Source organism: Saimiri boliviensis, chromosome 6 (assembly GCF_048565385.1).
Source record: "Saimiri boliviensis isolate mSaiBol1 chromosome 6, mSaiBol1.pri, whole genome shotgun sequence".
Taxonomy (NCBI): domain Eukaryota; kingdom Metazoa; phylum Chordata; class Mammalia; order Primates; family Cebidae; genus Saimiri; species Saimiri boliviensis.
Window position 1 is genome coordinate 102,410,929 of NC_133454.1, and position 25,658 is coordinate 102,436,586.

General features: G+C 46.9%; 1 protein-coding gene across 3 annotated transcripts in view; it reads left to right on the forward strand.

Moving 5' to 3' along the window:
• The window catches only part of NAT10 (N-acetyltransferase 10), a 55,028-nt gene that overhangs the window by 19,240 nt on the left and 10,130 nt on the right, over positions 1–25,658 (forward strand). For all 3 annotated transcript variants that reach the window (XR_012518145.1, XM_003919973.4, XM_010333294.3), the window contains exons 9-28: positions 2,127–2,260; positions 3,418–3,511; positions 3,659–3,757; positions 7,073–7,209; positions 10,176–10,300; positions 10,735–10,885; positions 11,158–11,254; positions 12,365–12,481; positions 13,686–13,787; positions 13,879–13,953; positions 14,605–14,721; positions 17,006–17,139; positions 17,339–17,387; positions 20,426–20,522; positions 20,619–20,729; positions 21,605–21,777; positions 22,307–22,426; positions 22,818–22,916; positions 23,364–23,437; positions 24,491–24,574. Coding sequence is in view for 2 of the 3 variants with exons in the window: in XM_003919973.4 (XP_003920022.2) it covers positions 2,127–2,260; positions 3,418–3,511; positions 3,659–3,757; positions 7,073–7,209; positions 10,176–10,300; positions 10,735–10,885; positions 11,158–11,254; positions 12,365–12,481; positions 13,686–13,787; positions 13,879–13,953; positions 14,605–14,721; positions 17,006–17,139; positions 17,339–17,387; positions 20,426–20,522; positions 20,619–20,729; positions 21,605–21,777; positions 22,307–22,426; positions 22,818–22,916; positions 23,364–23,437; positions 24,491–24,574 (2,189 nt within the window). In the remaining variant the exon portion in view is untranslated. The remainder of the gene's footprint in view (positions 1–2,126; positions 2,261–3,417; positions 3,512–3,658; positions 3,758–7,072; positions 7,210–10,175; positions 10,301–10,734; positions 10,886–11,157; positions 11,255–12,364; positions 12,482–13,685; positions 13,788–13,878; positions 13,954–14,604; positions 14,722–17,005; positions 17,140–17,338; positions 17,388–20,425; positions 20,523–20,618; positions 20,730–21,604; positions 21,778–22,306; positions 22,427–22,817; positions 22,917–23,363; positions 23,438–24,490; positions 24,575–25,658) is intronic.

Genomic DNA, 25,658 nt, shown 5'->3' on the forward strand with positions numbered 1-25,658 from the left:
CTACAGCCTTGCAACTTGTCTTTACCAATCTGATATGAGAACATAGGATGGTTGTTTTCATTTGTGTTGCTGCTTTTTTTTTTTTTTCTTGGTCTCACAACAGAGGCTAGAGTGCAGTGGTGCCATCTCAGCTCAGTGCAACCTCCGCCGCCCGGGTTCAAGCGATTCTCCGGCCCCAGCCTCCCAACTAGCTGGGACTACAGGCATGCGTCACCATGCCCACCTAAGTTTTGTATTTTCAATAGAGACGGCATCTCACCATGTTGGCCAGGATGGTCTCTTTCGATCTCCTGACCTTGTGATCCACCCGCTTTGCTTCCCAAAGTGCTGGGATTACAGGTGTGAGCCAGCACACCTGGCCTTGTGTTGCTTCTTTAGGAGAGAGGAAGGCACCTTCTTCGAACAATTATTGGTCATCTATTGGTGGTGGTGGTGGTGGTAGTGGTTGTACGTGGTTTCTTTTGTTGTTTTTTCTTTTTTAGTGAGCCAGTCTGCTTGCTTATGTCCTCTGCCTACTTTTTAGTTTGATATTGGCCTTTTTTGTGTTGGTTCTTCATTTTAGGATGCATTTTAGTCTAGATTTCATACCTTTCTGTTATGTCTTTAGGTTTCTCGGTTTATAACTTCCATAATCTAAAACAAAAGGGTAAAATATAGCCTTCAGGCAAGGTCAAATTAAGACAACTAGGTCCTGGATCTCCTTTGAGTGTTTTCATCTGGAGAAAATCTGGCTTCCTGAAGCCTCTCCCCTTCCATTTACCTGGGCCTGTGTTTCTTCAGTGTCTTAGCATCACTGCCTAGGCAAGCATGACAACTTCCTCGGGATCATCTGGCCTTCTTCCCACCTTCAAAGACCTATTCCCAGCACAGATCCCAGCTGAAGAGCAAAGTTTGGTCCCTAAGTAGTTAGTGGCTCCTGTCTTTCAGTGTCACTGGCATCTTGCTTTTACTTCTAGGCTGTCCTCTAGGGACTGGGGCCCAGCAGTAAACAAGAGGGATGCACCTGCTTCATGGAGCTTGCCTCACAATGAGATGAGACAGACAGTGGAAAAAGACATGAGCAGATCATTTGGTGAAGCAGAAGGTGCTACATACAATGGGAAAAAAGAAAAAGTGGCAAAGAGGGATAGGACATGCCAGCCTGCGGATGGGGTTCTGTGGTTCTGGGTATAGGGGGCAGGGGTGGCCTCATGTAGAAGGTGATTTTGGAGCCAAGCCATGAAGGAGGTGAAGAAACAAGACCTGTGGCTCTTGGGGAGCCAGTGCTTCAGGCAGAGGAAGCAGCATGTGCATGGGCCTGGGGAGCCCTGGCAGGGAGGTTGAGGGGCTGGAGCAGGGTGAGGGGGTGGAGGAGGAGGTTTTTGGAGGATCTTGCTGACCACTGGCAGGGCTTTGGCACTTACTCTGTAAGACATGGGAGCAGTGAGGCTTTTATGTCCACAGTCTCCTTTCAGCACAGCTGCCAGAGGCATCCCCAAGCTGCTTTTTAAGAGGATCTCCTGGCTACTGTGTTGAATATAGACTGGTGGAGTGAGGGTGGTAGCAGGAAGACTGGGCAGGAGGCTGCTGTCATGATGGAAGAAGGATACGGTGGTGGCTTTGAGCAAAATGGTAGAGGAGGATAGTGGTGTAAGGAATGGTGGATTTTATGTGTGTTTTGGAGGTAATAGGATTTGCTGATAAATCAGTTATCAAGGAGGAATTGAGGAGCCTTTGGCCCAAGCAGTAGAACAGTTAACTGAGATGGGGAAGACTAGGTGGAGGAGGTTTGGGACAACATTAAGCGTTCAGTTTCAGGTTTGAGATGTGTAGTGTACAAGCGGAAATATACGGGAAGCAGTTGCATGTGTATAAAAGTCTGATGTGCAGGGAAGTGGTCCAGACTGAAGCTGTAAATTGGAGTTATCAGCATGTATTGATGATTGGTACTGAAGGCCTTGAGACTGAGATGAGATGACCAAGGGAGTGAGAAGTCCAGGTGCTCAGCAGTGCTTTCTGGCCTGCAAGAACTGCCACCCTTTTATTTAGCCTGGCGCCAACCTCACTTCTCTACAGTGGTGGTGATGAACGGCAGAAACTTGGGCCTTTTTTGGAGTTCGCCTAATAATATGTCTCTCTTTCCACAGGCCAAAGCTGTCTTGAAATTTATCGAGGGCATCTCTGAAAAGACCCTGAGGAGTACTGTTGCACTCACAGCTGCCCGAGGACGGGGAAAATCTGCAGCCCTGGGATTGGCTATTGCTGGGGCGGTGGCATTTGGGTAAGGGGATTCAATCCCCCATCTTTAGAAACTCTGGCTCTGAGGGGGTAGTGTGCAGGGTTCGGGTCAGAGGACTGGGATTTCAGGTTCCTAGTCTGAGTTCTGAGTGGGTTCAGTGTGTGATTTCTCTAGGTCTTGATTTCCGGCCAGGAAACAGCAACACTTGTTTCCCCAGCCCACCCTAAAGGTGCACATTTACTTGTGTGTACACACAGATACGTACATACCAGGGCCTTTGTAATCACTATTTACAGTTGAACAAACATGCAGAAGCAAAGAAGTGGAGGTAAGAAACTTTACAACTCTGAGGGATTGAGAATGTGTTTGACAAGCCTTGCAGACTGAGAAAAATACAAGTTTGACATTTTAATGATTTTGGTTAAGGGAAGCTTTCTTTGGCTTCTGAGTAGCTGGTTTCAGGTGTGATGTTAGTTTCTGTTCTTTTCTATTGGGTATGGGAGATACATGCAACTGCCAGTAGAGTATGTTCTTCCAACTTCTCAGCCATAATAAGGAACCTAGAACTTAACTATGTTCGCCTTTGTGCATTATCTTCCTTGGCGCTCTTTAGAGCTCTGTGGGCATTTTATAGATGAATCAGCCCAGGCTAGGAGAGTTCCAGTGATTTACCCAAGATTCCCCAGCAAGTCAGTGCTGGTAGAGCTGGGGCCTGAGCTCCTGACTCCCTTGTCCTTTGTTCTTTCTGCTGCTATAGCTTTAACAGTCAGCCTCTTGGCCCTTAGCGTCTGCTATTAGCATCCTGTATACTCAGCAAGGATCCCTTGGAGGTTAGCTTTGGCCTTGGCCTAAGCACAGATTGAGCTTTCCAGCTTCACCGTTTGAAAGCCTCAGCACAGCTCACGATGAGTATGAAAGTACTTCTTAGAGCAGGGCACTGGACTGGGGAGCAGTCTGTTGTGCATACTGAGAGGGTTGTCCCCATAGTGCTTCTAAGCAGTTTGCTTTCACAGATGTTGGTAGCTAAATGTCTGGAGTTACTTTAGTTTCCTTCCCAAAAGGTATCCTGACATGTTCCCCTGCTGTTACCTCTGGTTATCACCTTCGGGATAGGAGCAAACAAAATGTTTCCTTTTTAAAATTATTTCTTTAAAATGTCCCTAATTTCTTAAAAATCCTCCTTTTATTTTGTTCTGTAGGTACTCCAATATCTTTGTTACCTCCCCAAGCCCTGATAACCTCCATACTCTGTTTGAATTTGTATTTAAAGGATTTGATGCTTTGCAATATCAGGTAGGAAATCTGGTTAAGAATTTTTATTTTGATACAGTGCTGGGTTTAAATCCAAGGGAAGTCTTAAGAATGCTTGCTTACTTTCATAATATTTAGTTTCCAAAACTTGTTTCTAAAGTTTGTCATTGGTTTGACTTTCCCCACCAGGAACATCTGGATTATGAGATTATCCAGTCTCTAAATCCTGAATTTAACAAAGCAGTGATCAGAGTGAACGTATTTCGAGAACACAGGCAGACTATTCAGGTGAGGCTTGTTCTCAGACCCTGATGTGCAGGACCAGGGTCTTGCTGTGTTTAATGCGCTGAGACGCTGCCTGTTACAGACATGTATGTCTTGTGTAATCGCATGTCTTTTAGACAATGGCGGTATTGTATGCTAAACCTGTTCTAGATTTTCAGCCTCTTCTAAAGAAGAACATTCAGGCAAACTAACAAATATATGTAGTTAGATTGAAAACTTGTGTTTTTGTCCTTTGAATATGGATTAAGTGGGATAGAAGGTATGCTGATTAGCTAAAAGAGAATCTTTGTTCTGACATCAGTTCTAACTTGGCTTAGTTACTGCAGTTTTTGAAATGTTGCATCTGTAACTAGAACAATAACCTTATAGCTTAAATGAAAAAAACAACTTTGCAAAATGCGCTCTGAATCTTTGTGGTTTAGCCAGTGGCCTATTTTCTTTTTTAAACAGTGATTTCCCAAAAGTTCTAAAAATTTCTAGCACTCTGGGAGCCTGAATGGTCTGCCCTTGTCCAAAAGCTGCAATTCTGCTGAATCTCTAAGAGAGGCATCTGGTGACAGGCTTACAGAACGGACTGAGACTAATGGGCTCTTACCGGAGGAGGGTCATTAATTATTTTTGGAATCGGATTGGGTTGGGAGGTGAGCCAGGTGAATTTGGCAGTTTATACCCTCACATTTTATGCCTGTCAAAGCACATGTATATGCATGTCAAGAAGTTGTGCCTTTTTATCAGAGGCCAGATTATAAACAATGTTAAGTGTTTATGCCTTTTACTTTTCATTTTTTCTTACTAGTCCCCTTCTATTTTCACTTTTGCTTGATTCCCTCATCTGGGAGGAGGAAAGGCTGCTTTTGGTGTGAGACGAGGGTAAGGGTCAAGCTGCAGGCAATGAGAACACAGAGACCTGTTAAAACTCAAGAAAAATACACAAAATGAGAAGAAAAATATTTCCCTGAAATGCCCTGGCCCGGGCCTTACTCCTTCTTGAGTCTGTAATCAAACGCTCTCATATTCCGAGAGTTCTTTTGTCTCCAGTTTAAGCACAGAGGAGGTGACCTTACTTTATGAGACTCCATTTTTATTCCTTTCAGGCCTCTCTTTGGGCTCAAGATGGAGAGAAAGGAGAATATTAGATAAAAGCTGGCCTCACTTCCCCTGGGGAGTTGCTTTCTGCTGCTTTTATGAGATGCTGGGGCCCTTTTGTGGATGTACCTGCTGCTAGAAATGAGTGGGGTTGGCCAGGCGCAGTGGCTCATACCTGTAATCCCAGCACTTTGAGAGGCTGAGGCGGGCGAATCACTTGAGGTCAGGAGTTGGAGACCATCCTGGCCACATGGGGAAACCCCATCTCTACTAAAATGTAAAAAATTAGCCAAGTGTTGTGGCGTGCGCCTACAATCCCAGGTACTTGGGAGGCTGAGGCAGGAGAATTGGTTGAACCTGAGAGGCAGAGGTTGCAATGAGCTGAGATCACACCACTGCACTCCAGCCTGGGTGACAGAGTGAGACTTGGTCTCAAAAAATAAAAAATAAAAAGAAATGGGTGGGGTTGCCGCCTCCCTGGCCCATCAGCTTGTAGCAAAGCAGTTAGAACATCTTATTTGTAATGAAATACTTCAAATGTATAGGAGAGTGCAGAAACCAGTATATATTCAGGTGCCCAATACGCAGGCTCCCAACACTAAAAATTGTTGACATTTTGAGGTTTGCTGTGTTTGTTTCATATTTTAAATGTCATTTAGATTTTTGTTTTAAAGAGCTAAACCATCACAAATACAGTCGAAGTCCCTCAGCCGCTTTCTATCTTATTTCCTTCTGTCCCTTGTAGGTAACTCATTTCTGAGACTGGTGTGTGTCCTTTCAATTCATGTGTTTACCACATAATTATGTATCCATATGTGATACCATGCTATACTTACCCTTCTTCAGCTTTCCTTTTTTAATGTTTTGTTTTCAAGACCTATCCAGATTAAAGCTTGTAGATCTGGTTGATTCATTTTTAGGTATTGTATGAGTAAATTATATTTACACATATGTTTCCCTAAGTGGAATTGTGTTTTAGAATTGTGTAGTTTTCTGGCTTTCTTAAAATTTGCCAAATTCTCCTTCAAAGTGTTTTATACCAGTTTACCCCCATGTCAGCATTCTTTTAATTTTTAATTTCTCTTAAGACCTCACCAACTCTGGATGTTTTACAGCTATTTAAGTTTTGCGAAATGGTATCTCCCTCCTGTCTTTAGCATTTCACCTATTGTTGGTGAGGTTGAGTAACTTTGTTTATGTTAACTGGTTATTCAGGTTTCCTATGAATACCTCTTCATTGCTTTTCAAACCCCTTTAAAAATAGCAGGAAGCCCTGAAGAAGCTGAAGAGGTTGTTTGTATGCATAAAGATATGTACATATGCAGGTATTAAGAAAATAGTAAGTTCTAGAAATGTCTGTCAGTGCAGGGAGACTTGGCCTTTTATCATCGTGCCGTGAGAGCAGGGAGCACAGTTCCCAGCATGAGAAATCTGACATCTTCCTCTTTAGCCATCAGTGGGGTCCAGCTATGTATGCCTCGAGCTCATCAGCTTCCCTAATCTGAGGCTGGGGAAAAACATAAGGAGACAGGTGAGAAAGGAAAGGGAGTCACTGTCTGTCAGCACTGAATCAGGCACTGGGCAGGGCATTTTTACATATCTACTTTATTTTTATCTCAGGCAGCCATAAGGTAGGTATTTCCTTCATTTTACAGGAGGAGGAGTCTGAGGCACCATGGGATTAAGTGACTTGTCCAACGTCACATGATCAGTGGCTGAACTCTCTGAACCCAGGTGTCTGACTCCAAGCCCATGCCATTTTGCCCTGCCAGGAAAAAGTAGAAAGGAGGAATGAGAGGAGAGAAGGGAACAGAGAGAAAGAGGAAAGAGAACAGTCTTTGGGCCAGGCACGGTTGCTCAAGCCTGTAATCCCAGCACTTTGGGAGGCTGAGGCGGGTGGATCACGAGGTCAAGAGATCAAGACCATCCTGGTCAACATGGTGAAACCCCGTCTCTGCTAAAAATACAAAAAATTAGCTGGACATGGTGGCGCGTGCCTGTAATCCCAGCTACTCAGGAGGCTGAGGGAGGAGAATTGCCTGAACCCAGGAGGTGGAGGTTGCTGTGAGCCGAGATCGCGCCATTGTACTCTAGCCTGGGTAACAAGAGCGAAACTCCGTCTCAAAAAAAAAAAAAAAGAAAAAAGAGAACAGTCTTTATGATGAGTCACCAGTAATCACAGCTGTGACGTTAGTTTGCTATGCTAATAATCCAAATTTTCCTTCTTCATAGTATATACATCCTGCAGATGCTGTGAAATTGGGCCAGGCTGAACTAGTTGTGATTGATGAAGCTGCCGCCATCCCCCTTCCCTTGGTGAAAAGCCTACTTGGCCCCTACCTTGTTTTCATGGCATCCACCATCAATGGGTAAGGCACCATGGGTGGGAGTCCTTAGTCCTGTGGCAGGCTCTTGCAGATTTGGGGGCATGTGGTGGATGTGGCCTGGGTCTGGACAACTAAGTCTGAGTCTCAGAGAATTTCAGTCTTATGTACTGAGTGTCTGCTTCTGTCTGTAGGTGTGATAAAATTTTGAAAAATACGTGGATGGCAGTATCAGTATCTTATATCTTAGAAAATATAGTATTCAAGTAACTATAATTATAAGAAAGCAAGCTTATAATGACATGAGTGTTTTTTAATTTGAAATATTTAATTTTTTAATTTGAAATATCTAGTGTTTGCTGTAGAAAAATTAGAACAGTTAAGCAAAAGAAAAGTCACCGCAATTGAACCATCTGGAGATAGATTTTGTTAGAATTTTGGTGTATATTTTCTCTGCACTGTTTTACTTTTTTCATTTGAACAAGAAAAACATTTTTAATTTGCCTTTAGAATATATATTGTGAAGTCTTTTGAGGTCAGTAAATACATATCCCCAATGTGGGAAAGATTTCTGTATGGAAATCACATCTTGAAGAGATCATTCTGTATTGCAGATTTATTGTGACTGCTCTGCTTATACTGAAAATGCTGAAATAAAATGGATTTTTACTTTTCAAACAGCTTTATTGAGATATAACTCACATACTGTACTATGTAGCCATTTACAATGTGTAATTTAATGGTTTATAGTATGTTCACAGAGTTGTGCAACCATACTCACCACAACCAATTTTAGTTAACGTTTTTACCACCCCATAAAGAAAGCCTGTCATCCTTCTCCAATCCGTCCTCACCCCCAACCCTAGGGAGTCACTAATCTACTTTTTGTAGCTGTAGATTTGCCTATTTTGGACATTTCATATAAATGGAATGATAAAATATGTGGTATTCCATGACTGACTTGTAGCATGTATCAGTATTTCATTCCTTTTTGTGGTTGAATAGTATTCTGTTGTATAGACATACCACATTTTAGTTTTCCATTTATCTGTGGATGGACATTTGGGTTATTTCTCCCTTTTGGCAATTATTAATAATCTTGCTTTGAACATTAGTGTGCAGATTTTTGCATGGATATGTTTTTCAGTTCTCTTAGGGATATATTTAGGAGTGAAATTATTGGGCTAGCTCTGTGTTTAACCATGTGAGAAGCTGCCAGACTCTTCCAAAACAGTTGCACCTTTCTGCACTCCCGCGCAGTGGATGAGGGTCTGACTCTTCTGTATCCTCTCACACACTTGTGACATATTTTCATGATTATAACCATTCTAATAAGTGTGAAGTGACATCTCATTATAATTTTCATTTGCATTTCCTGGTGACTAATGATGTTAGCATCTTTTCATGTGCATATATGGCCATTCGTGTGTCTTCTTTGGAGAAGTGTCTGTTCATATCCTCTGTTCATCTTTCTAATTGGGTTGTCTTTTTTTATTAATGATTTGTAAGGGTTCTTTTTTTTTTTTTTTTTTTTTTTTTGAGACGGAGTTTTGCTCTTGTTACCCAGGCTGGAGTACAATGGCGCAATCTCGGCTCACCGCAACCTCCACCCGCTGGGTTCAGGCAATTCTCCTGCCTCAGCCTCCTGAGTAGCTGGGATTACAGGCATGCACCACCATGCCCAGCTAATTTTTTGTATTTTTAGTAGAGACGGGGTTTCACCATGTTGACCAGGATGGTCTCGATCTCTTGACCTTGTGATCCGCCCACATCGGCCTCCCAAAGTGCTGGGATTACAGGCTTGAGCCACCGCGCCCAGCTGTAAGGGTTCTTTATGTATTCTTGATACCAGGTCCCTTATCAGATGTGATTTACAAAAATTTTCTCCCATTCTATGGGTTTTTTCACTTTCTTTTTTGTTTCCCTTTTTTTTTGAGACAGATTCTTGCTCTGTTGGCCCAGGCTAAAGTGCAGTGGTGTAATCTTGGCTCACTGCAACCTCTGCCTTTTGGGTTCAAACAACTCTCCTGCCTCAGCCCGAGTAGCTGGGATTACAGATGGGTGCCACCATGTCTGGCTGATTTTTGTATTTTTAGTAGAGACGGGGTTTCGCCGTGTTGGCCAGGCTGGTCTTGAACTCCTGACCTCAGGTGATCCACCCAACTTGGCCTCCCAAAGTGCTGGATTACAGGCGTGAGCCACCACACCTAGCCACTTTCTTTATAGTAAGCTTTGATGAGAAGAGTTTTTAAGTTGTAATCCTTGTGCTTACTCTTTTCTCTTAAATAAATAAATTGGAATACTTTTTTTGGGAAATGTTTGTTATGTGGGTTGGAGAGTGGGAATAAAACACTCAAATTCTAGCTTTTATCATTATTTGAGTAAGAGAAAGTATTTTTCAGTCTTTGAATATGATAATGAATACTATGGAATGATGTCATGAAAAAAAGTTCTGTGTGTACCCGGTGGTCACATATGCTTGTGACCGAAGACAAGAAGAGGAAGACAATGAAAGCTGGTTTGAGTTACCAGATTATTGGTGATTTAATTTTTTCCCCAGATTTTGTTAGCTGTTTTGTGTCGCCTTTTAAGTGAGCATAGTAGTGAAAAGAATTTCTGAGGTGGTGGATTTGTTTTATTTTCCAAACTGGAAATGTTGTCAGTTCATTTCCTTGTGCACTGTACTTCCGAGAGCAGCTCCGTTAGTTGACCATTTAACTTTGTTCCAGCTTCCACTAAAACTGCTTAAAGCCTGAGCTCCTTGCCCAAAGATTCTAAGTAGATGAGAGTAAGACGTGAGTCCAGGCCTAAATGGCCCCAAGCTGAGCCACTGTGCCACCCTGCCTCCTTTGGACAGGGGCCTGCTGTGCTGGAAGTTCAGAGATGAGCAAGACTGTCCTCGGGGAAGCAGGGGTCTGGTCTTCCAGCACAGGGAGGAAAGCAGCTCTCTGTTCCCTCCTAGGCAGTGGATTTGGGACCTCATGCCTGATTCCTTTTGCCTTTGTTTCTAGCTATGAGGGCACTGGCCGGTCACTGTCCCTTAAGCTAATTCAGCAGCTCCGTCAACAGAGCGCCCAGAGCCAGGTCAGCACCACCGCTGAGAATAAGACTACAACGACAGCCAGATTGGCATCAGGTACCCCAGAGCCTGACCCAGGCCCTACAGTTCACAGCAAGGCCCTTCAGTCTTGCTGATTCTCACTTCCCCTGTGACATCATGGGTAGCACTCAACCTTCAGGCTGAGAGGTTTAGTCCCCAAGAGGAGAAGTAGCTTTTCTCTGGGGAACAGCTGTCCAGTGACCAGCAGGGAGCCAGACTAGGGCCTTCTGATGACGGGGCCCTTGTTTGTCCCTGTCTCAGGGCATGGTGGCATTGAGATCCCTTTGGAGTTGGTATCGTGGCAACTTGAGTATCCACCAAAACAGTTTCAAACCACCCAGTTTAAATTCTTACCACACGTCTCTGGGCACCGTGGGACAAACATAAAGTGAAACATTTTTCCTTGCTTTTTAGACAATACATATTTAATCATTGTTTCTTATTTTGTGTGTGTGATTTGTGGGGAGCAGCGCGGACATTGCATGAGGTTTCCCTCCAGGAATCAATCCGATACGCCCCTGGGGACGCAGTGGAGAAGTGGCTGAACGACTTGCTGTGCCTGGATTGCCTCAACATCACTCGGATAGTCTCGGGCTGCCCCTTGCCTGAAGCTTGTGAACTGTATCCTTCTCCGGGTTCCGCTGGCCCTGTGCGAAGGAGAGGGCGATGACGGGATTCAAAGGATTCGGGCCCTTTGTTTCATAGGATGCTGCTCTAGAGAAAGGGGAAAGTTGGACGTTTTCTATTTCCTTTTTCTCTTCTTCCTTTGATGTGTTTCTGCTTAGGACACTGAGTTCCTGTTCCCAGTTAGGGAAATCTGTTCTGCTTCCAGAGAACCGTGTGTCCTTTCTTGGGCTGTTTGGTTTGTTTTGGTTTCTTAACTCCAGACCCAGCTACTATGTTAACAGAGATACCCTGTTCTGCTACCACAAGGCCTCTGAAGTTTTCCTCCAACGGCTTATGGCCCTCTATGTGGCTTCTCACTACAAGGTGACTGCAGCTAGCCCTTGGGGGAATGTCAGCAGGGAGCTTCAGCACTTGGCAGTCCCCTTTTACTTGATTTATATCTTTATTACCCGGTGGCGTAGGTGACTGTTGCATTGGGACATTGATGAGGTCCATCAATCTTGCTGTGCCTATGTATAGAGCATGGAGCTCCGTGCAGTAGCTGGACAGGGTGGAAAGCTGTGCCCATTTTTTTTTTTTTTATTTGAGATGGAGTTTCACTCTTGTTACCCAGGCTGGAGTGCAATGGCGCGATCTCGGCTCACCGCAACCTCCGCCTCCTGGGTTCAGGCAATTCTCCTGCCTCAGCCTCCTGAGTAGCTGGGATTACAGGCACGCCCCGCCATGCCCAGCTAATTTTTTGCATTTTTAGTAGAGACGGGGTTTCACCATGTTGACCAGGATGGTCTCGATCTCTTGACCTCGTGATCCACCCGCCTCAGCCTCCCAAAGTGCTGGGATTACAGGCTTGAGCCACCGTGCCCAGCCCAGCTGTGCCCATTTTTAAAGGAGTGCTTTCGTTTCTTACCTGCCTACTAAACTGATAGGATGAAGTGACATCACAGTTGTGACCCAGTGGTGCTGTTTGACCTGAGACCAGCTTTTTAGCTCTGGGCTGTTTTTATGGCACAGTCATTTGAGGGTTTAGAATATCTGAGACTCTTAAAAATTAAAGGGAAAGTTAGAAATGATATTTTTTGAATGTGTAGATAGTACTTTTATGAACAACATTTAATGGAAGGCTTGAAGAGTTGGTGTTAGAAGAAGTGGTGACAGTTTTTCCTGAAATAGCAGCCTCGTATCTGTAAAAAGTTCACTTCCTAGCTGTGAAATAAGTAGTGCTAAATAAATTCTCTTCTGCCGTCAGTGCTCAGGGTGAGAGGACAGTAGGCGTTTGAGGCTAAGTTCCACTTAACCTATTATCAAGAGTCTCAGGCTTGCCAAAATACTAGAAAGTTGGTTTGCTGGACCTCAGCTCCTCACTTGACTTTGGAGAAGGCAATACTCCAGTCATCCTGTGATTCTGAGTCGAACCTCTTGCGTAAAGGGCAAGAGGAAGCGTGCTTCTCACTGTCCCACGTTTGGCTTCCACAGAACTCTCCCAATGATCTACAGATGCTCTCTGATGCCCCTGCTCACCATCTCTTCTGCCTTCTGCCTCCCGTGCCCCCCACCCAGAATGCCCTTCCAGAAGTGCTTGCCGTTATCCAGGTATAGGAGCAGAAGCATCCTTGTGGCAGTGATTTGGGGAACCACTGAGGCATCAGGAATTAGTGGCTCGGTAACTGTGGTGTCGGGTACTGAAACTGTAGAGTCCTAGTCCGAACCAGCTGGCTGGGTCTGCGGATTCAGGGGACTAGGGTGCCCTGGAAGAAGTCAACACTGCTGGAAACCCGGAGCTCCACTGTTCACACACGGGGAAAAGCCAGAACCGACCACTCTCTTATTTTGACTCACAGCTTCTTCCACAAACAGACTTGTTTTCTCCCTTTATTACAAAAGCAGTACATGGTGCTTTTTGAATTAGAGGCTACAGGTTGGGGGAACAAAATTTTAACACCTGGCAGGGATGTATTTATGCATTTCTGTGTCAGTTTTCCTTTTTATATACAGGCGATCGTAGTATTTAGTAATCTGCCTTTTTTTTTTTTTTTTTTGAGACGGAATCTTGCTCTCTCGCCCAGGCTAGAGTACAGTGGCGTAATCTTGGCTCACTGCAACCTCCACCTCCCTGGTTCAAGCAATTCACCTGCCTCAGCCTCCTGAGTAGTGGGATTACAAGCACACGCCACCATGCCTGGCCAATTTGTTTTTGTATTTTTAGTAGAGAGGGAGTTTCACCATGTTGGCCAGACTGGTCTCGAACCCCTGACCTCAGGCAATCCACCTGCCTCAGCCTCCCAGAGTGCTGGGATTACAGGCATGAGCCATTAGTAATTAGTAACCATTAGTAACTGTGCCCAGCCATTAGTAATCTGCTTTTATTTTTAGGCAGTATGTAGATTACTCATAATCTACATAAGTTTTAAAAGCTGTATAGTATTTCATTATATGCATGTACTATGATTTGCTTAACAATTCGCCTGTTAGACATCTGAGTTGTTTTGAACTTGTGCTGTTCTGTAGAGAGCCTCATGAGCATCCTGTGTCTTAATTGACGTCCACACGTGCATGACATGCACAGAGACTCTTCTAATGTGGCTTTCACTTTTGCGTCAGGAGGCTGTCCGTCTTCTGCCTTGTCACATGGGGCATGGTAATTAAGCTTCTGTTAGAAATGGATGCGTCAGTTGGTGTCAGCGTTAAACCTGAACACGGGGGTGAAAACAACTGGCCTAGCCTGAGAAGCTATATTCTGTGAGTGGGCTCTGGATCAGAGCTGGCCATTCTGCCTGCTTTCCCGGTTCCCCCACAGGTGTGCCTTGAAGGGGAGATTTCTCGCCAATCCATCTTGAACAGCCTGTCTCGAGGCAAGAAGGCTTCAGGGGACCTGATTCCATGGACAGTGTCGGAACAGGTAACGGGCTTTCCCTGGCGTGTCGGAAGGAAGCTGGCAGTGTCCAAAGATGTCTGTGTTGCTAAGTTACTGGTTTGTATCTCCCACACAGTTCCAAGATCCAGACTTTGGTGGTCTTTCTGGTGGAAGGGTGGTTCGCATTGCTGTTCACCCGGATTATCAAGGGGTAATATGTTGCTGGCGTCACTTTAGGGCGGAGGTACTTGGTGGTTGGAATAAGACGCTAGTCAAGCAGAAGCAAGTGAAGTGTAGGCACTGCCCCACTCTGGAGAATTCAGCCAGGGTTTGGGGCGGACGGGTGGACAGAATGACGGCATATGCTCATTCTTTCTTTGTGAGAACAAGGGCTTGTGAACCAGATCTGCATACCGAAATTACCTTCTTAGAATACCTCACTGAATAATTGGCTGTGGAAACTTCCTTTCCAGGCAGTAGTACAGGAACTGTCTCTCTTTGGGGCCTCCTTATCTGGAGACCAGAAAGCACAGTTATCCTTACCTTCATGTTGCTGTTCTTTTTTAAAAAAAAAAAAAATAAATATAGACTTTATTTTTCCACATAAGCTCTGTCAAGTCCAAGGCACTTTCCTAAGTGGCTGTTCTTGACTGGCTAGAGCAGTGTTAAGAACTCAGGTCACACTACTTTCCGTCTTCAGTGTCGCTGCTTTGACCTCATTGAGGGATTTCATTGGTTCTCTTACCCCATGCAGTTTGACCGGGAGGGAAGGTTCTCTAGAAGCAATACAGGGGAGTAAACGTGGCTTCGACTGAGAGCAGCTCTCTTCCCTCTGCCTCTTGCCCTTCATGTTTGTTTCTAGATGGGCTATGGCAGCCGTGCTCTGCAGCTGCTACAGATGTACTATGAAGGCAGGTTTCCCTGTCTGGAGGAAAAGGTCCTTGAGACGCCACAGGAAATTCACACCGTAAGCAGTGAGGTAAGCGTCTTTCCACAAACCTCCTGTGTCCTGGTTCTTGGGAGGATAATTCTCTGGCTCTTTAGGGACATCAACAAAAACCAGTCCAGAGCTTTGGGCCCTTCTGTCATTTTCTTCTACTGCTGCTTTCTCCAACCAAACACTTGAGATCCTCAGATCAGTATCATTGGGATCATCTGGCAGCTTGTTAAAAATCTTAAGTTCTTCAGCCCCACTCCAGACCTACCGAATCAGAAACTCGGGTGGACCCCGTAATCTGTAGTTTAACAATCTTCTGAGGTGATTCTGATGCTCATTCAGGTTTGAGAATCGCCGCAATAGATCTATAATTTTTTTCATGTTAAACTCAGACTAAGGGCAATTCTGTGTTTCCTTGATAAGAATGACTAGTGCCGGGCGCGGTGGCTCAAGCCTGTAATCCCAGCACTTTGGGAGGCCGAGGCGGGTGGATCACGAGGTCAAGAGATCGAGACCATCCTGGTCAACATGGTGAAACCCCGTCTCTACTAAAAAAATACAAAAAATTAGCTGGGCATGGTGGCGCGTGCCTGTAATCCCAGCTACTCAGGAGGCTGAGGCAGGAGAATTGCCTGAACCCAGGAGATGGAGGTTGCAGTGAGCCGAGATCGCGCCATTGCACTCCAGCCTGGGTAACGAGCAAAACTCCGTCTCAAAAAAAAAAGAATGACTAGTACTAGTAACTGTTGACAGTCCTGCACGTGCATTCATTGCTTTTCACAGTATGTCTGTTTGGGAGTTAGACAAGGGGCTTTTATTTAAGTTGAACCAGCTGGGCAACATGACGAAACTGCATCTCTACAAAAAGTATGAAAGTTAGTTGGGCATGGTGGCACACGCCTGTAGTCTCAGCTACTCGGGAGGCTGAGGTCAGAAGATTGCTTGAACCCCAGAGGTTGAGGCTGCAGTGAGCCGTGATCTTGCCACTGCACTCCATCCTGGGTGATAGAGCCAGACCCTGTCTCAAGCAACGAAAAAAAGGTTCAAGCTCAGAGGTTTGTCACTTCCCAGGGCTGTCAGGTGATAGAAACTGGACTCTGTGCTGGATCATAGGAGCCTGCTTGTCCCTTTGTAATCTGATCTGTCAGACTTTTTTTTTTTTTTTGAGACGGAGTTTCGCTCTTGTTACCCAGGCTGGAGTGCAATGGCGCGATCTCGGCTCACCGCAACCTCTGCCTCCTGGGCTCAGGCAATTCTCCTGCCTCAGCCTCCTGAGTAGCTGGGATTACAGGCACGTGCCACCATGCCCAGCTAATTTTTTTGTATTTTTAGTAGAGACGGGGTTTCACCATGTTGACCAGGATGGTCTCGATCTCTCGACCTTGTGATCCACCCGCCTCGGCCTCCCAAAGTGCTGGGATTATAGGCTTGAGCCACTGCGCCCGGCCTTTTTTTTTTTTTTTTTTGAGACGGAGTTTCACTCTTGTTACCCAGGCTGGAGTGCAATGGCGCGATCTCGGCTCACCGCAACCTCCGCCTCCTGGGTTCAGGCAATTCTCCTGCCTCAGCCTCCTGAGTAGCTGGGATTACAGGCACGCGCCACCATGCCCAGCGAATTTTTTGTATTTTTAGTAGAGACAGGGTTTCACCATGTTGACCAGGATGGTCTCGATCTCTTGACCTCGTGATCTACCCGCCTCGGCCTCCCAAAGTGCTAGGATTACAGGCGTGAGCCACCACGCCCGGCCCAGGCTTTTTTTTTTTTTTTTTGAGATGGAGTCCCGCTCTGTCTCCCAGGCTGGAGTGCAATGGTGTGATCTCAGCTCACTGCAACCTCTGTCTTCCGGGTTCAAAGCAATTCTCCTGCCTCAGCCTCCTGAGTAGTTGGGACTACAAGCATGTGCCACCACCCCTGGCTAATTTTTGTATTTTTAGTAGAAACGAGGTTTTGCCATGTTGGCCAGACTGGTCTCAAACTCCTGACCTCAGGTGACCCACCCACCTCGGTCTCCCAAAGTGCTGGGATTACAGTCGTGAGCCACCATACCCGCCTCTGTCTGGCATTTCTAAACTCTGTGGCCATCTTCCTGCATTCTGGAGGTCCAGAGCAGTGTGATTCCATGCATATTGAGGTGTTTTGTGTACTTGGGGGAATGATTGCTTGAATTTGGTGTTGCCATAGTTTGAAAACCACAGCATCAAACCAAGAAACCACTTCTCCCAGTTTTTGTTGTGCTTAGTCCAGAGTGCGCTGTGCCAGGGGTGCTTGAAGATGTCTCTCTCCCTCTGCTGAGTGGATTGTGTTCTCTCCTTGGCACCTCCGCAGGCCGTTAGCTTGTTGGAAGAGGTCATCACTCCCCGGAAGGACCTGCCTCCTTTACTCCTCAAATTGAATGAGAGGCCTGCTGAGTGCTTGGATTACCTGGGTGTTTCCTACGGCTTGACCCCCAGGTTACTCAAGTAAGTGCCTGCCCTTCTTCCGCGGCGTCACTCCTTGGCATTGGGAAGGAACCGTTCTGTGGGATGTGTGTCTCTGTTGGTAGCTGGTGTCTGCTAGCCCGCTGTTTGGGGCCTGCCCTTCCTGGCTCTTGCCCTTGTGTGTCTGTCAGCCATTCCCCAGAGGCACACACAGTGACCTACTCTCTTTGTATCTTTGCAGGTTCTGGAAACGAGCTGGATTTGTTCCTGTTTATCTTAGACAGACCCCGGTGAGTGAGGCATCAGCAGAGGAGAAGTTTAGGTTTGCTGTTACAGTTGGTGACAGGCCTGTCCTTGCAAAGAGCCCTTGTGCCTCCTTGCTGCTTTGCTCTGAGCAGGTGGCTGTGCCTCTGAAGAGGTTTATTCTGATGGACAGTGAAACAGCCATCCTCATTGACAGGCCACATCATCACACTTTTCTTTCCCGACTACACAGTGCACGCCTTGTGCTTAGTTATAAAATGGCAGAGGTGCACGTGGACTTGTTCATCAGATTCTGCAGTTCTGTACCCAAAACGACTGGTCTTAGGGGAGTGCCGTTGTGTGCACTCACAAGGCAAGCTGGTATCCGAGAGAGGGGAAATACGTGGATGACGGAGGCACAGAGGACCACGGAGGGAAGCTGAGAAAGTTAGAGACTGTCAGTCATTTTCGAAAAATTTTATTTAGCATCTGTAATCGGTGAATAAGACAAGCCATGAAGCTTATTTTCTAATGGGTGAAAATAGGCAGCAAAAAAGTGAACAAGGCCAGGCACACATTATGGTGGCTCACACCTGTAATTCCAACACTTTGGAAGGCCGAGGGGTGAGGACTGCTTGAGCTCAGGAGTTTTGAGACCAGCCTGGGCAACATAGACCATGTCTCTACTAAAAATTAAAAGAATAACTGGACATAATGGTGTTCACCAGTAGTCCCAGCTACTTGGAGGCTGAGGCGAGGTCACTTGAGCCTGGGAGTTTGAGACTGTGGTGAGCTGCATTCATGCCACTGCACTCCAGCATGGGTGACAGAGTAAGATACTGTTTCAAATAAAATAAAATAAAATAAAATAAATGTTGTGAAAGTAGTAAGTGCCATGAAGGAAACCACACTGAGATTACAGGATAATGAAGGGTCGGGCTTCTGAGGGGTGAACTTGCAAGCTGAAACCTGAATTCAAATTGGACATCCATGTGACAGTCCTGGAGAAAAGGCCCTTTCCCGCCAAAGGGACAGCACGTGCAAGGCCCTGGGGTAGAAATGAAGGTGCTGATTTGAAGGAAACCAAAGACCAGCGTGGCTGGAGAGTCCTTAGAAAGGAAAGGAGCGTGGTTCATGGTGGTTCATGGTGGTTCATGGTGGATCATGGTGGATCGGTCTTGTTGAGGAGGCGGGGTGTTCTTCCCATTCCCTTGGCGGGAGGGACAAAAGGAAAGGTTCTGGCAGCTGTGTGGATGGTGGACAGTGGTGGCCCAAGCCTGGAGGCAGGGAGTGCCGGTGAGGATACGGTGGGCCTCGTGACAATGGAGGGAAGTGGCCAGTTGCGGGATGCGCTTTGGAGGCAGAGCTGACTGGAATTGTGGAAGGAGAGTGGACGGGAGGATCAAGGGTGATTATTAGAGTTTTGGCCTGAGAAACTGGGTGCTGGAGGTGCTGTCAGAGATGGGACTCAGTGCAGGAGGAGCAGATTTGCAGGGAAGTGGGGGAGTTCTCTTTGATACTAATGTGAGATGCCTTTTGGACATCCCAGTGGAGATGTGGACTAGGCATTTATTTGACTACAGGAATAGGGAGATAGGGAAGTTTGGGGCTCGGGATGGAGCTTTGGGAGCCATCAGCATAGTCATAATCAAATGCACTGCATAAGGGCGCAGAGCTCTTGCCTGTTTTGTTCATTGCTGTATGCCTTGCACTTAGAGTAGCAATTGCTCTGTAGTATGTGTTCAGTAAATACTGTTGTTGAGTGAATGAAAAATATCTGGAGCCAGTGAAAGGACATGAGGGGAACTCTGTGGACTCTAACATTTAGAGGAGTGAGGAGGAGGACACAGCACACGGGACTGAGAAGGAACAGCCCTGATGTGCAGGAGAAAGTCGCGGTGTGGTGTCACACGTCGAGGGGAAAAAGTGTGTGGGAAGGGGAGTCGGCCCTGCTCAGAGGATGAGGAGGATGCGGGCAGCTGGCCGCTGGATTTGTCAGCAGCGGTGAGCTGTGGAAGCGGCTGCAGTGGAGTGGAGGCTTTGGCCTGGTCAGAGGGAAAAGGAGGTGAGGAAATAGGTGAACAGGCGATTCTTTCAGGCAGCGAAAGGGAGCAGAGAAACAAGGTTGCTGGAGGCAGATGGGAGCTGAAGAGGGATTGTCGGATAGGAGATTCTAGAGAATGTCTGTTTGCTGCTGGGTTCGATCCTGCACGTAGTGATGGGCTGACTGCGAGAGTGCAGGCCTTGAGGAAGCGGTGTGTGGGACTCGGGATTCAGGATGTGAGGTGACCACCTCCTTCATCCTTAAGAACAGGGAAGGCAGAGAGCATGGGTATGGAAGGCGTCAGTTGGCTGGCTGATTTGGTGCGCTGGTGTTGTTGGGCGTCCGTGCGGGCAGGGAGCCGCAGAGGTGGGTTGGGTCTCTGTCAGTGCATTCCGTAGTGGCTGGGGATGTAAATCTGCCTGTCAGCTGCCAGGAGAATGCAGGCCAGTGAGCTGCCATGTGGTCTGCCATGGGTTCGTAAGGTCTTGCACTTTCACTGTTCCTTTGTGACTTGATGGTGGTGTTTTTATGGTATGGGGCTTTGTTGTTACATAGTAAAACATGTAAAAATAGTCGCAGTGTTAGCACCCAGAGAAGCCTGCACTTGAGACCGGCTGCCAGCACTGAGGTATCGGTTTTGGCTCTGCAGTTCCTGCTGTGAAGCACCAAACCCATGTTGTTCGGATTGTGTAGAGCCTAAGCCCTAATGACGGAGTTCAGCACGTATCTGAGAGGAGCAGCCTTTTCCCTTCTGCAGGTCCTGAGCAAGAGGCAGGTCCAGAAGAGCGAGCAGCTCTGTTCTGTGTCTGTGACACTTTTGAGGAGGTTGCAGGGCAGTGATCTTTGCAAGCCCTTGCGTGTGAACTGAGGTGATGTGAGGAAGGTGAAGGTGAGGGCTGTGTTCCAGAAGGGCGTCTCCCAGCCCAGGAGGGAGAGGGCCACGGAAGCGCCAAGCCTTTCTTTGAGTGTTTGCCCTTCATCAATGATGGGCTGTTCAAAAAAGGGGCTTCTTGGTGTGAGTTAAACATTTGTGTTTCCCAGAATGACCTGACCGGAGAGCACTCATGCATCATGCTCAAGACGCTCACTGATGAGGACGAGGCTGACCAGGGAGTCTGGCTTGCAGCCTTTTGGAAAGGTGACTGAGGAGTGGGGGTTCTGGGGGGACAATGAGGTGATGAGGGGACGGGGGGATGCCTCCAGACCTCTAACTTTGCATGAGGGCGCCTCACAGATTTCCGGCGGCGGTTCCTAGCCTTGCTCTCCTACCAGTTCAGCACCTTCTCTCCTTCCCTGGCGCTGAACATCATTCAGAACAGAAACGTGGGGAAGCCAGCGCAGCCAGGTGAGCCGGGCGGCGACAGGGAGGAGGGTTGGGAGAGGCTTCCTGTGTGGCAGGTAGGAGGTGGGTGTGGTGTCCTAGGAAGGATGTGGTCTGGTTCTAGCCTGCAGTCACTCGTTGGCCACCTCCTGCTTGCCAGGCCCCTGCGCTGTCCCAAGCTGTGCTGTCTTTCATTTTCATGGTCAGACTCTGGCTGTGCAGTTTGACGTCAGGAGTGTCCAGTTAGTTCAAGAAGCTGGTTAGTTATGGAGGCCGATTTACATCTGTGCTCCAAGGGAGTGAGGTGGTCTCTCTCTGAGGTTTAGTTTCCTCATTCATGAAATCGTAATGAGAATATGCTGCCAGCCTTCTGTGGCCAACAGTACACACAAGTGCTTTGTGCATAGAGATTCTGTTTGAATATTTAAAAAGCAAAAAGTGTGTAGGAGATTATTAGTTTTATTGCATATTTTATATATAAGTATGTAGGAGTAATGTGCATATGTGTGTGTATATACTTTTTTGCCCATTATATTTTGATAGAGAAATCAGTATTTCTTGAGCTGGGCAGAGCTTAACACTTTCTGTGATGCTGAATGAAGTGACAAAGCAGAGAAAGAGTGTAGTTGTGTTCCCCTGACCCTAGGGCACAGGGAGCCTGCCTTGGTCCATGTGTTCAGTATGGGAACTGAGCAAGGGTCCTGTGGCAGCTGTCCCCTCCCCGCAAATGGCCTCTATGGCAGGAGTAGGTTTGGTGCCCTTCTGGTCCAGGGCTGTGTGGTGTGGCTGCCAGGCCCTCTGAGATGCTTGTGTGTGTGAGGGCGCCACCTGGGGGCTGTGTGCTATCTTATGAGGGTGCTGGGTGGCCTGACCGGTCTGGCTCTGTGTCCCGTGGACAGCGCTGAGCCGGGAGGAGCTGGAAGCACTCTTCCTCCCCTATGACCTGAAGCGGCTGGAGATGTATTCACGGAACATGGTGGACTATCACCTCATCATGGACATGATCCCGGCCATCTCCCGCATGTACTTCCTGAACCAGCTAGGGGACCTGGCTCTGTCCGCGGCCCAGTCGGTAGGCTACCTGCTGCTCGTGTGGAGGAGAAGAAGTGAGGATTGTGGAGCTGTTCACTTGCTAGGTGTTGGGTTGGGCACTTGGACATAATTTTGTGCCTTTAATTACTCATGGATCTGATAGGTGGGTAGTGGTCTCATTGTGCAGATCAGGAAACCTGGGCTCTGACCCCGAGTAACGCATAGCCACGGTACAAAGTAAGTGAGAGAGCCGTAGCTTCCACCCCACACTGCGTTGCCTTGACACTTAACTCCACCTTAGCAGAGAGTCAGGAGCACCCCAAACTTTGAATGTAGTTGTGAAGCAGGTATTTGTCACCTACATAATAAAAGTTATTTTGGGGATTTCAGGAAGAGAGTATTTCTTGGTGGTCTCAGTAACAGGATGAAAGAGAAGATGCCAGTATATGCAGTGCTAGTCTACCTTTGTACCAATAGCTTTGGCCAAGAGAGTACTCTGGTTCTCGGTGCCATTTTAATGGGCAAGGGCCTGTCCTGGAGGCCACCTCAGCAGATTTTCCATCCTCTAGGCTCTTCTCTTGGGGATTGGCCTGCAGCATAAGTCCGTGGACCAGTTGGAAAAGGAGATTGAGCTGCCCTCAGGCCAGTTGATGGGACTTTTCAACCGGATCATCCGCAAAGTTGTGAAGGTAACCTTGGCCTGAGGCAGATCAAGCAGGGGCTTGATCTCTTTCAAATAGTACAGTATACCCACTCCCTGCTCCTGAGATGAACAGATGGTAGCATTTAGCTGTATTTGCTGCATCTTGTCGCACACACACACGCACACACACACAGAGGACTTCAGCTCTAAAGAATCAGTGAAGTTCTGTGTACTCTCCCAGAGGCGTCCCTTTTAGGATTTGGTACATATCCAGTCTGTGTTCTTAAACTCTTTCTATAAATATCCATATTCCTAAACTGTAGAGTGTTGCTTTGTGTCTTCAAAACGTACACCTTTCTATAAGACACCAAGTGTCTGGGTCACGGATGACTGGGCCCTGTCTTCATCTTCTGCTTCTCTGTGGTTTTCTTTTGTAGCTATTTAATGAAGTTCAGGAAAAGGCCATTGAGGAGCAGATGGTGGCAGTGAAGGATGTGGTCCTGGAGCCCACGTTGAAGACCCTCAGTGACGACCTGGTACATACCTGCTCAAGGCTGCGGGGAGTCCTGGCATTTCCATCAGTTGCCTTAGGCTGTGAATGCAGACTGTCTTCCCCTTCCCCTTTAGAAAGAGTCCTCTGCACTCACTGAGCTAAGTGCTGTTCCTGAGGTTTGATTGTGCAAACAGACCCAGCGTTGTCTGAGCACAGTCAGGCCTAGAGTTGTGCCTCCCACTGATTGTGTGTGAATGTTGTGAATGCAGGATTCCAGCATCTGTTGTAAATGTTTTGTCTTTTTTTGTAACTTCTTAAATGTGTGTTTTATATACACATTTAATCAATCAGAGCTGCCTACAAGGCTTTTGCAGGTAAACGGAAGAGAAGGAAACGTTTTCTTCATTGTGCTATTCCACCCCAGCTTCTCCTTTTCCTGTTTGGTTCAGACCATGACTCTGACTTAGTCTCTATGGGCCCTTAACCACAGGATGAAGCAGCAAAGGAATTTCAGGAGAAACATAAGAAGGAAGTGGGGAAGCTGAAGAGCATGGACCTCTCCGAGTAAGGCTTGTGGGAAGCAGAGGCTTTGCCTTGGCTTCTGGGGCTCTAAGAATCTGCCTGCAGGTTTCTTCTAATCATATCCCAGGTGCCCTGGCAAGTGTCTTTTATGGGATGAGTTTTAGGAGTGCTGTTAGCACTCCTAGATTAATACTGTATAATTTTGGAAGTGTGGCAGGCCAGTGCCACCACTTTGATTTTCAAATTGCGCTCTCCAATCCCTAAGGCTCCGGGTCACATCTGAGGGGTCCTTCCAGGAATGGGGGTGCTCATTGGAAGAGCATACACTTTAATGGCCACTTTGCTCTATTTGGCTTTTACTTGTGACTTTGTTTGAAGAAAGGATTCTGCTGTGAAAACCAAACAATCAAGTAGAACCCTCCCTGCTCTAAAACCCTCTGGGATCCTGGTCCCTTTTGAGCTTCAGCTGTATGGTGTGGCCCCTCCCTCCACCGCCTGGATTGATGTGAATGATAACTCCACAGTCATGGCCTCTGAGCCTCTGTGACCTGTAGTGCTATTTCTGGGTCATTAGTGATGACGGCTGTTGGGTATGTGAGATGGAGGTGACCAGGAGTCCTTGGTCAGAGAATCAAGCTCTAGTTTCTGCCCTCAACTTTGCAATATCAAATCCTTGATTTACCAGGACTGCTAAACCTAAAAGAGAAGGGAGGGAGGGGAGAGGCACAGTTCAAGGGCTTGTGGACAAATGCCTGGGGGTGGGAGTGAGTGGGAAGATTGTGGGGGTGACAGGAAGCTTCTTTGGTGGGTGTTAATGAGAGTCACGTGGGAGAAGTCAGGCAGGCTGCCTTCTGTACAGGACTGTCCTCACTGACCCCTGCCAGCAGGCCTGGTGACCCCCGCTGCTGTGGAGCTGCCATCCATAGAGCTAAGTGCCATGTCTCTCGGCCCTCCTCCACGCTCGTCCTGCTGACACAGCCCAGCCTGGCTTTCATGACAGGAAGTGTCTGATAAGAATATTGTCACTGTCGTATTTTCTCTTACGCGGTCCCCTCTTCTTTCAAGCAGGCTTTGATGGTTCCCTTCTTTTTTTAGATACATAATCCGTGGGGACGATGAAGAGTGGAATGAAGTTCTGAACAAAGCTGGGCCGAACGCCTCGATCATCAGCCTGAAAAGGTGAGGGCCCAGGGTCTGACCTGCATCCGGTGGAAGAGGCATTCCGGCCTCTCTGCTTCTTTTTAACTTTGACTAGAAAATAGGAGGTTGGAGCAAAAGCTTTGAGAGAAAAGTCACGGTTCTTCCCTTTGAGAGCCCCCTGGTCACTACCTTGGCAGTGCGTCTCCCACAGACCAGGAGGCCCGTCTCTTAGGCATGGATCTCTTCACTCTCTGTATTCATCAGCCATGCCAGGGCACTGGGCCTGTCAGGGAGGAGGGCTTGAGGGAACAGTCTAGAAGCTGCCACTGACTAAGACTTGCCTGTGGGCTCTTATCCTCCAGCCCTCAGGAGGACAGCATGAGGGGGCTGTTGTGTTGCTGTCATTGCTTTAAGATGAAATAACCACGGCTCTAAGGGGTTAAGTAAGTTCCCAAGAAGCACATAGCTAGTGAGAGCCGGTTTCTCCATGGCAAGGCCATAGGTTCAACTGTTACATGCCCTTCCTTTGAGCCAGCAGTTCTCAAGGTTTTGGGTCTTAGCATTCCTTTATCTCTTAAAAACAATTGAGGCAGCCGGGCATGGTGGCTCATGCCTGTAATCCAAGCACTTTGGAGGCCAAGGCAGGCGGATCACCTGAGGTCGGGAGTTCAAGACCAGCCTGACCAACATGTTGAAACCCCGTCTTAAAAAAAAAAAAAAAAAAAAAAAAAAAAAATTGAGGCACCCAAAGAACTTATGTTGGTTATAACTATTGAAATTTCCCATATTACAAATGAAACACTGGCCAGGTGCAGTGGCTCGCGCCTGTAATCTCAGCACTTTGGGAGGCTGAGGCAGGAGGATCGCTTGAGCCCAGGAGTTCAAGACCAGCCTGTGCAACACAGGGGATCCTGTTTCTACAAAAAAATTTTAAAAAGAAAATAAATGAAAAACTGAGAAATTTTTAAAAAATATTCATTTGTTCACAAGAATGACTCAGTCATTGTTCTGAAAATCATAAACATTGTGGTGAGAAGAGTGGCATTGTTTTGTGTTTACATTTTCGCAGATCTCTTAAATATCTGGCTTAACAGAAGCAGCTGGATTCTCATGTCTGTGTCTT